This window comes from Pyxicephalus adspersus, chromosome 1 (assembly GCF_032062135.1).
Source record: "Pyxicephalus adspersus chromosome 1, UCB_Pads_2.0, whole genome shotgun sequence".
NCBI classification, from domain to species: Eukaryota; Metazoa; Chordata; class Amphibia; order Anura; family Pyxicephalidae; genus Pyxicephalus; species Pyxicephalus adspersus.
Genome location: NC_092858.1, coordinates 3,159,488 through 3,170,705, shown reverse-complemented (window position 1 = coordinate 3,170,705; position 11,218 = coordinate 3,159,488). Strand labels below are relative to the sequence as shown.

The following is an 11,218-nucleotide window of genomic DNA, read 5'->3' as shown; positions in this document are numbered from 1 at the left end:
AATACAAATATAGGTCTCATGGTGCTTACCCCTGGAAGTCAACCAAAAAACTAAATTGGACCCCTCACCTGGAATGTTCAGCTACAGAGATTTGCCCACTGCGGCCTAGCGCCCCTTCAATCCACACTAGTAGTTGTAAACAACTACCAAAAGCCACGCCCCCTTGTTTACTTCTTGGTTTCCTTGGTGACATAAAAAATGACATTTTGGATTTGAGGTGTGCTAGGCCTCAGAATAATTCCTTTTATAAAATAGAAGATAATAAAATGTATCTGCATGCTGGCAATTGTAGTGCACTGAGTACAATGTAACCCAGCTTCTAGGTTCTTGGCCTCCTGCTACCATGGAACTACAAGTCCCAGCTGGGACCATCGCACTCAATCCAACAAGACCGGGACAACTATCATGCTCTGCTGTACAATCCTCATGGAGTGGTCTAAAGGCCCCAAGGGCCCCCTCTTTGACTTAAGGTAGGACAATTCTGCACTCACACACGCTTGCTTGTCTAGCCAGGGGCCCTCCTGAGTACACAAGCAGCCATGACACTCTCTGCACACAGCCAGAAAACCTTCAGCCATATCTGCTGTGAGACATTAGCAGTCTGTGTGATCTGATCTCCCCTAGGGGCACAGGGCCTGTACTGGATGCGGGTTCTTATTGTAAATAGGGATTGTTTGGAATAAAATGGGGCCCTGGAAGAATATGAAGTGGGGGCCCCAAATGCACAGCAATCCAGCTCCCAGCAACTGTTGCCGTTCTGTTTTTGGGGCGAGGAGGGGATTCTGAGAAATGGCCCAGTTTGCCCCTCACCTACCAAAACTGGGAAAACCCGGATGTGTGCTGGAGGTGGGAAGTCACTGGAGAGATCAGAACACACAGACTGCTGAATGTCTCAGAACAGGGACACACCAAAACTCAATATAGAACATTTTAAGTAACGTGTGGGCCTCTGGCATTTGTAGAAGGGTGATCAACAGTGTCAAAAGCAGAGGAAAGATCAATGAGAAGGAGCAGGGAAAAGTTGCCTTTATGACCATGGGTACAAAGGATAAAAGAAGGTAATCAAAGCAAAAAATGGGAGATGGGGGGGGGGTGATCATGGCAGGGGATTCAGATATTACAGAGTAGTAGCCTTGGCTGTGGATGCAGAGAATAAAACAGGATGGTCATGGCATGAGTGCAAAAATTAAGAGATGGTCATACTTGTGGGTAGAGAGAATAAGAGGTGACCGTCATGGCTGTGGGTGTTGGGTATGGCTGTTAGTACAGAGAACACACAAAGAGAGAGTAGCAGTAATATTGGACACATTAGAGGAAGATAATTAAGAGTGTGATCTAAATGACCAGCTGCTTACCTGTTGATGATACGGTAGTAATTCCAGCTCCAGCTCTTCAAACACAGGCCTGGTGGGATGTGTCCAATAATATGGACCTGTGACCAGAGAAAATGGAAAGATATTCACTCACCTCCCATCCAGTCTATTAAGGAACTTAACTATGCCCTATGTAACCACATAGCACAATCTCAATACAAACTCATTTCCTGTTTTTTGTCAAGGTAAATACACACTTCTTCTTTCGTGTTGTTTTTACCAACAACCTTCTCTATTTCAGTTCTGCATTACATTGTTTCATTAAAGCCTAAAAAACAAAGTTCAGGTCTCAGTTTCAGCATCCCCTCAGGTCCTTGGCTGACCAAAATCCTTGTTTCCAGAGCTCCAAGGAGGTACAACAAACAGAACACACAAGCGCATGATAATATGGTGAGAGTTATTGTAGGAATTATAGGAAAGATATTGTACTGAATGCTTCAGTCTTCAGAAAGCATTTCTAGAAACCGGAGGACATTTTATTCATGTGGGCAGCACTGGAGGGGACTTTAATAAGCATTTTTTACCAGAAAAGCCAATTGTTCCATTGATTACTCTTTAAATATGCATAGTTTTAGATATAACATTTCAGAAGAAGCTTCTCACCTTTTCATGGTTGTTCTCAGCCTCTTGTAGAACATTTACCAGCCATTGCAGCTGCCCTGCAGGGTCCGTGAAATTAATGAGGAGCCAGAAATTCGCAGAGGAACAGTAGTTCATGTTGAGGGACACCAGTCGCAAGCCAGAGCCAATCTTCACAGTGTAAAATCCAGTGGTACTAAAACACAAAAGGATGAGTTTGGTATTCAATGACAAGCGATAGATGGCAAAAAAGCAGAAGCCTATGAAAAAATAATAGGAAGAACAGAAAAACAGATAACAGAAGATTTGGTAGCAGAGAATGGTGGGGATGAAAAAGAAGAATGAGACAAAGGAAGATGGACTAGGATTTGGGGAGATAATGAGAGGGTGGGCAGGGATGTCAACAGAAGGATGTGGAGAGATGGTGTGAAAACACACACGAGGATAAGGGAGGCACCACCCCACAAATCCTGTCTCCTTTAATGGCTGCTGTATGTAAGGAGCACTCTAAGCTCATTTACAATAGCCTATGAAAACAGACCCGGGTGGAGTGGAATGGCGATTCACTGGGTTAGTCCAAAAGTGCATAGCAGTTATGGCAAGAAGATATCAATCATTTACTTAGTCATGCAATAGGCAGGATGCTCAGGCCTAAAGCACCATAAGATAATAAGCTTCGCTCACCTTAGCGTATCCAGAGCTTCCGGGGAAAGCCATTCCTTCCACTCCTGAGCCATGGCTTGGTAAAGCCAGCTGGAGGACAAGTTTCCATGCACAGAGGGGGGTGGGAAGCTATTGACAGGTGCACTCTCATGATTTCCCACAGCAGGATAGACAGGAACTGGTCCCAAGTATTTTTTGATGAGCCCAGTAACTGTTCCAAGGGTGTTTAGTTGTTCGGCCCGAGTCTGCTCCCATATGTTGTGGGCTGGGATGTCTCCCGTCCAATAGACCCGGTCATAGGGGCCACTTCTGGCAACATGGCTCAGCAGAGACTCAATAGTATGAAGAGGAAGGTCGCACTTGCTGTATTCCCCCCAATACCCAGCTGACCCGTGGCCTCCTGACTGATGGTTCCTGCAGCAGAGGGGTTCTTTGCAGGTAATTGGACCTCCAGGGGAGTAGTCGTGATCCCAATGTATATCTGTCAGGAAAAGGACACGAGAGATCGGAGACCCTGTTGCCGGTGCAACAGGTGGCTGTACGGGGGGTTTGGGTACAGGCGGAAGAGTAATATTCCATTCCACGCCAATATCCCAGTGGCCGCAGTCACTGCCGAGAAGCAGGCCGCAGATCTCAGAGGGCCGCAGTACGGAAAAGACCCAGGCCATGATTACATCCTGCTTGAAGAGCCGAATTACCTGTTTACATACACTGGGCTCCTCCAAGTGCATAGTCTCACAAACCTTTACTGCCACCGAAGCTACAAGATCCATGTTACTCTCCACCTGCAATCAGAAAGGGAAATATTCATATAAAGCTGCACAACTCCAGAATGTGTGTTTTAACATGTTTTACAGTGGAGTACAGGTTGTCTTAAAATAATGATTTAATTCTGATAAAAGATCTGCCACCACCAGATCATCCTGCAGAGGAGATTCTTCTAGAGCCCACCTCCAAGGCTTGGGTAAGGTAGGGTGAGATATTTATAGAGCACTAGCGGTCATTACTGCTTGGCGTCTGGGTACATTCAACATTTGACAGGTACTTGCCTGGAAGCAGTTTGAGTGGCAGACTGCCTGAGATGCTGCATAAGCCGTCTCACAAATGTAATGCGGCTCACCACACACATTTGGCTTAGTGCAGAATTTCTGACTTCTACAGCATGCCGTTTTTCATAAGAATAGAGTCTTTATGATGCAAGTGCAGTGTGGCCAGAAAACAAATATCTCTGTCTTAGCTGCAACTACATCTTGACCACTTCCTCTTTGGCTTGTCAAGCAAAGTGTGAGTGAAGCAGGAAACCACTGACAGTCATCAACAGCATAGACAATGATTTAAAGAGGAAACATGTAAAATGGAAACAATAAGAAGTTCTGCTGCTAATCTGTGACACTTCAGATGTGGAGAGTTTGGGTTTTCTGCACTATTGCATGTGTGGTGTCATTAAGCCAAATGATCCCTCTAAAGCCCTCAGAATGTTGCAGTTGTCTATGGGTCTGAGAAGGGATATAAAAAGATTAAATGATTTCATCTAAATATTACATGATTAGGAAAATATTCTACAAGTAACAAATATTTTAAATGGCAGGTAATTGGTTTAGAACTGAACAGCCCAGCAAATCCAAGCCAAGAGCTGACTGATGACTAAAAGAAGCATTCAGGAACCACAAAATGATATTGTGATTTCCCTATTGCAATAGTTGGTATTGCGCATGCATCTATGATCAGAACGAGATTGCACAGATTTATCCCGCATGGGACACAAGCTGTGAAAAAACCTTTTGGTGCCCAAGAAAAATATTAGAGCTACAAGAGTCTTTATGATGCAAGTGCAGTGTGGCCAGAAAACAAATATCTCTGTCTTAGCTGCAACTACATCTTGACCACTTCCTCTTTGGCTTGTCAAGCAAAGTGTGAGTGAAGCAGGAAGACACCGACAGTCATCAACAGCATAGACAATGATTTAAAGAGGAAACATGTAAAATGGAAACAATAAGAAGTTCTGCTGCTAATCTGCGACACTTCGGATGTGGAGAGTTTGGGTTTTCTGCACTATTCTGCACATCTCCTCCTGTATCACTGTCTGTATTAGTCTGTCATTTGCAATCCCTATTTAATGAACAGCGCTGCGTAATATGTTGGCGCTATATAAATCCTGTTTATTAATAATAATAATAATAATAATATTGCATGTGTGGCGTCATTAAGCCAAACGCTCCCTCTAAAACCCTCAGAATGTTGCAGTTGTCTATGGGTCCGAGAAGGGATATAAAATGATTAAATGATTTCATGTAAATAATACATGATTAGGAAAATATTCTACAAGGAACAAATATTTTAAATGGCAGATAATTGGTATAGAACTGAACTGCCCAGCAAATCCAAGCCAAGAGCTGACTGATGACTAAAAGAAGCATTCAGGAACCACAAAATGATATTGTGGTTTCCCTGTTGCAATAGTTGGTATTGCGCATGATCTATGATCAGAACGAGATTGCACAGATTTATCCCGCATGGGACACAAGCTGTGAAAAAACCTTTTGGTGCCCAAGAAAAATATTAGAGCTACAGACTACAATTTGCCATGGGACATATAGAAAAAGGCCTGGCCTTCTGGAACAACGTGATGTGGACTGATGAATCACAGATGGAGTTGTTTGGTTGTGAATACATGTGTGGTGCAAATTGTAAACAGCATTTCAGGAGAAGAACATAATGTCAATGGTGAAGCACAGCGGTGGAAACGTTATGTTTTAGATTTGCTTTGCTGTGCCAGGGTCTGGGCAGCTTGCAGTAATCGAATCAGCTATCAATTCTTCATTATATTAAAATGTGCTCAATGACAGCATCTATGCAAAAGGTGACACTGGTGCCTATGAGGAATAATTTCTGCTAAAGGGGGTCGATGCCAATTTGTAGGACCAAGAATGTACTCATTTTTTACAAAGTACCCTATGACATCTACTTATCTTCATGGTATAACTATTGAGGTTCACTACCTAAATCTATAGGCATGGCTTAAATCAAATGGAATATTTGCTAATTCCTCCTATGACCCCTCCTACCCTTTACCGACCCAAAACCCTGCACTTCTGTACCCCCAATAACCCCGCTGCTGATCATAAACTCCCCTCTTTAGGGCAGGTTCACACCGGCCATTACATTGTCAGATTCTGTGCCGCTCCCCACAGCTGGCTTCAGGACTTGCATGGCAACACTGATTCCTAAAGAACAGAACAGAAGTGACAGCTGGTGGCAGTAAACTCCTAACCTATCTTTACCGTCACATCTGCCACCCACTGACCCTCACCCACCATCTATACCTCTGCACCCCTATGGACCATAACACTTCCTCTCCACTTACCTTTATACCCCCACTGATCTCCCACTCCAATCCTCTTTACCTACCCTTACCTTTCTCTTCTCCAATCATTCACTGACAGATGCACTGTGTTGAGCTGGCAAATCTGAGTGAATCTAATAGCAGCCCCACACATTGTTCAAAAATTATGTTTTAAATGGAAGAACGATATCTTTAAGAAATCGAGGGCAGTAAATTGCGAATTTAGTCCTGAAACAATCGTATCACCAAAGTCAGTTTGAGGAGGAAAATCCACCAGGATTTAACCAAACTGAACTTCTCCTGTACATGGTTAATTGAAATGATAAAATCTAAATTTGGCCAATTATTATTATTAAACATTATTTATACAGCGCCAACATATTACGCAGCGCTGTACAAGTAATAGGGGTTAGAAATGACAGACAGATGCAGACAGTGACACAGGAGGAGAGGACTCAGACTAGAATAATTGTTAATAATTCTGTGTATGATCAGAATAAGTCCATGCAGAAGGAATGGAGGGGGTAATGATCTGTAGTGACTGGATGGGTTTTGTGTGACCTGTTCTGTATATCCTCCATAGAATGACCGCGTGGATTGGAAAGTGACCTGTCTTTGGTACAGGAATACCGGCCATACTTGTAGCCAATTAGATTTCAATTTCCAATACAAGGGTAATGAAACTTACCCCTAATGGATCTGATGGATTAACAAATGTCCATTAATGTAACAGACTGAGTTACACACTATGGACGGAGAAGTTGCATGCTTGACAATAAACGCATTTAATGCTGCTTTTGATTGCAGTTTCATCAGATCCGTTGTCTGGTGGGAGCTCCAAACTCACAAATTATTCTTTTTTATAATTGTATTATCTTATTTTAATTATGAATTATAATCAGATTGTTCTGTATATATGTATGGTTGCAGATGGCTCAATGCTCAAGAGCTCTGCATCTATAGCAGGTTGGAGGGTGGGTGTGAATCTGAGCACCCTATGTCATGGCCCTGGATGCCCCACCTGCAGAGGGCAAAAGCTATCACATGACATGAGGGGAGGGGGGCTGATCATATGACCTGACCAGAGGAGAAAACAGAATAAACATGCCAGTCACATGCACTTATGTATTAACACTTCCACTGCCAGACATATGGAACTGCCCCCCTCCTCTACAGCATGCCACGTATTGCCCCCAGATGCCTTTATAAGAGGCCAGGACACAGAAATAAGAACCCAAATGTGCTACATATTCACAGTATTATCAGTAGGCAGAATCTGAAGGTGGTGGGGGTGGGGGTTAACATTTTGCAGAAGATAGAGGACTTCCTGTCTAGTATGCTGCAGCTTTTATATGCCAGATAGTAACCCTTTCATCACTGTTACCCTCAGCACCACCAACTGTGTCCTTCTTAACTGTTTCTTTGCTGCTGCTCCCATTGTGTATTAACCCTTTAACATCAGTTTATGGCATGAAACATTAACCATTTCCTTGTCAGATTTGCGGCCTTGTACCTTAACCCTTTCCTCCCCGCATCACAGCACAATAGGAAGTACTGTACATTAACCTTATCACCAGCAGCCAGCTTAGGGCAATACTTTAACCCTGTCACCCCTGTGTAATGTATTTGCCCTGTCACCACTCTCAGGCACCCAGGGGCAATACATTTACCTCTTTCCTTTGAGTCATCCTAGCACCATACATTAACCACTTTATGCCCAGTCAGACCTTTTCCTGCCAGCCCTTAGCTCACCTGCAAGCTGATGTCCAGGGCAGTGAAGAACACCTTACAGGTCGAGCAGGTGACATTGCGCCAGTTGTAGTCCAGCGATATCAGTCTGCCACTCCTGCTTCATAGGCACCTCATGGTTTCCTAATGGCATGACAGTGCCAACACATAAAAATACAATTATCGGTTTCATCTCGCTCACCCCGAAAGTGAATCAAATAAATAAATTGGACCCCCACCCGGATAACTCAGCTACAGAGATTCTCCCAATGTGGCCTAGCACCCTTCCTATCCACACTAGCAGTTGCAAACAATAGTGATGTCATTTCCTGGTTACACAGGATTGCTAGGCAACAGACAGGTGGCAGCTTTTCCAAAGGATAGGCAGTAGCAGTCTATGGTTGTGGTGCTGGAAGCTTTTTCTTAACTACCAGAAGCCCCGCCCATAACTACCAGAAGCTCCACCCCCTTGCCCATTTCCTTGTTCCCTAATTCATGACAGAGCCAACACTTATAAATACAATTATAGGTCTCATGGTGCTCACCACTGGAAGTCAACCAAAAAACTAAATTGGACCCCTCACCTGGGATGTTCAGCTACAGCGATTTGCCCACTGCGGCCTAGCGCCCATCCAATCCACAGTAGCAGTTGTAAACAACTACCAGAAGCCCCGCCCCCTTGTTTACTTCCTGGTTTCCTTGGTGACATAGAAGATGAGATTTTGGATTTGAGGTGTGCTAGGCCACAGAATAATTCCTTTTATAAAATAGAAGATAATAATAAAAATGTATGTAGCCCTGTTATGGGGGGGGGTAATGTAAATGACTCCCACAAAACAGGCTATGGCGCTAACCTGTAGATAACAAAGAGGATCCTGAGCCTTCGCTATATGGAAGAGTGGGGATAATAATAAAGTTGGCAGTGCCTCCACCCACATTAGCAGTCTGTGTGATCTGATCTCCCCTAGGGGCACAGGGCCTGTACTGGATGTGGGTTCTTATTGTAAATAGGGATTGTTTGGAATAAAATTGGGAAAATATGAAGTGGGGGCCCCAAATACACAACAATCCAGCTCCATGCAACCCTTGCTGTTCTGTTTTTGGGGTGAGGAGGGGGTTCTGAGAAATGGCCCAGTTTGCCCCTCACCTACCAAAACTGGGTAAAACCCCATGTGTGCTGGGGTTGGGAAGTCACTGGGGAGATCAGAAGAACCACATTTGTAGAAGCACAAGTCCCATCGTGCTATATCTCACACCGGTCTATGATACATAATTTAATAAAAGGGAATAGTTGTAAATAAAATGTCAGTTTAAACATGAATTGTTTACATATTCATTTACCATGGGGGTGTCAGGGGTGCAGGGTTTTAGGCTTCCCTTTTCCCAATTTCCACATATTGGGAGGTATACCTGCAAATCTTTATGGGCTTTCTGCAGTCACATTACAAGCTGACCATAGGTCTAAACTAATGTGCAATATAGGAGTATGGAGGGTAGGACAGGGGGCAGTATGTGCAGAATAGGAGTATGGAGGGTATGACAGGGGGCAGTATGTGCAGGAAAGGAGTATAGAGGGTATGACAGGGGGCAGTATATGCAGGAAAGGAGTATGGAGGGTATGGCAGGGGGTATTATGTGCAGGAAAGGAGTAGCTATACATGTGTGTGTGTGTATAAAATAGGATGTAGTATACTTTCTCTTTCTTAAGGTATTAAATTTGATAGTTTGGTGCCACCCCGTAAAAGGTTAGAATATTGAGGTAGATAGAAAACGTGACGGAGATTCGGTGGCAAATAGGGGGAATTATGTGTTTATATTTTTAAACATGTTAGATAATTACACAGATATTATACAAATATATCTTGAACTTTGTTTTATAGTCACAGAGTTCAGATATTGAGACTAGACATGTAACTTCTAGCGTGTAAATAAATGTAACTGTTTCCATCAGATATGTCACCAACGCGTTTCTCCAGTTTGGCTTCTTCAGGGGTATGATTACAACGGATATCTAGATATAATCAAGATGAATAGATAAATACATGTAAAGAGTCAGTATCCATTCCAAAACTGGGAAATATATACTGTATCCACAATATGCTGCCTGCCATAGTGACAATATATTTGTGTTATATGAGTGTTATATCTGTATTGAAGTAATGTTACGCTATTATATCTTTTGACTTATATGTAAACCACTAGCAGTGTTAGCAATGACTGGGACCTTGATCATTTTGTTATCTTGCAATCAGAAATATCATTCATGAACATCTACAGACACACAATTTAAGGGATCCCATGCACACAATTGGAGTCAATACAACTTCTGTTCTTTCAAATAATTTTTTCTAAGATGTCCCTCTGCACCCAGGGAGACTTAAGGGCAGGCGCTTACGCTATCCGGGAAGTTTCTCCTACATCCCCCCGCTTTTGCTTCCTAATCCCCCCATATGGTCACCTTACACTGAGGAGACAAACCGCCCTGCCGACGCCATACAGATCTCGCTACGGGCACTGCCGGCTGGACAGATAGTTCTCCTGCAGCCAGAGGGAATCCTCTATGTCAGCCCAGGGATAATTGGAAAATAAATAAGATGAAAATAATTAGAGGATTTGTTTTTTTGGAGGACATTCCGTACAACCTGCCCCAAACTCCTCTATCTGGCTGCTTCATAAGAGCACCGACCTCCGTTTGATTCCTATCTTTAATCAAAAAGGTAAACTTCTCTCTTCTTATTGCACCATTCTTATTGCACAATTACCCTTACTAATCCTCCAATTATTTTCATATAATTTTTGACAAAACTTTCACCACTATTGACCAATACTTTCCAATAATATTGAGCAATACTTTCCAATATGCAAATATCATTGCTATCTGGACCTGGAGATCTATGAGACCTAATTGGTTAACTTCAATTTGCAACTACTAAAGTGGTAAGAGATGTGTGTGTGTATACAGACTGACATTCAAAAATCCAGCAACCAAATTTCTGAAAACTCCGGATTTTTGAATTTCCTGTATTTATAATGTATTAGCTGACAGAACTACACCCAAATAAAATCAGTTTCTTCCTCCGTGAGAATGCAGGTACTATTTATGCTGGGAAACTGAAGAATCCGGATTATCGATGGTCGAATTTTCCATTGTCATCCTATATAACTAGTACAAATCACTGGAGGCTTCTAAAGGCCAAATATCTGTTCTATACTGGGCTCTCATCTCCATCTTCTTAACTTACTTATATAAGCTCTTGGAAAAATCCATGTCTTCTCCAGATCAATCTGTTGAAGTGGTATGAGATAGCTAGTAATCTCCCTAAAATATCTGTAAATGTGTCTCTGCTAGAGCTGGATGATAGAACTATGCTGAGATGGTATCTGGTTCCAGGTAACATTGCAGATATCTCCCGGGTTCCTCTCCTCTCTGTTTCAGGACATGTTGGAATGTTGGCTCTATGGAACACATCTGGGGGTTATCCCTGGTTACTCAAAGGTTTGGTTTCCCTCTACCCAAAAATATTGACATTTT

At 42.9% G+C, this 11,218-nt stretch overlaps 1 protein-coding gene across 1 annotated transcript; it reads right to left on the bottom strand.

Annotated features, from left to right (window-relative positions):
- Positions 1-1,101: 1,101 nt before the first annotated feature.
- On the bottom strand, positions 1,102-7,788 carry LOC140323525 (sphingomyelin phosphodiesterase-like). Its single transcript, XM_072400690.1, has 5 exons — positions 7,711-7,788; positions 2,637-3,400; positions 1,977-2,148; positions 1,356-1,432; positions 1,102-1,257 (listed from the first exon to the last, which is right to left on the bottom strand). The coding sequence occupies exons 2-5, from the start codon at positions 3,386-3,388 to the stop codon at positions 1,233-1,235; spliced, it is 1,026 nt and encodes a 341-aa protein (XP_072256791.1). The 5' UTR covers positions 3,389-3,400; positions 7,711-7,788; the 3' UTR covers positions 1,102-1,232.
- Between the last annotated feature and the right edge of the window lie 3,430 nt (positions 7,789-11,218).

Excerpts from the sequence above, each read along its gene's own strand:
- LOC140323525 (XM_072400690.1), bottom strand. The coding sequence starts at position 3,388 with ATGGATCTTGTAGCTTCGGTGGCAGTAAAGGTTTGTGAGACTATGCAC. Across the intron at positions 1,433-1,976 it reads CTGAGAACAACCATGAAAAG|GTCCATATTATTGGACACAT; the intron begins GTGAGAAGCTTC and ends CTCTGGTCACAG. Across the intron at positions 1,258-1,355 it reads TACTACCGTATCATCAACAG|CCATACCCAACACCCACAGC; the intron begins GTAAGCAGCTGG and ends CTGTACTAACAG.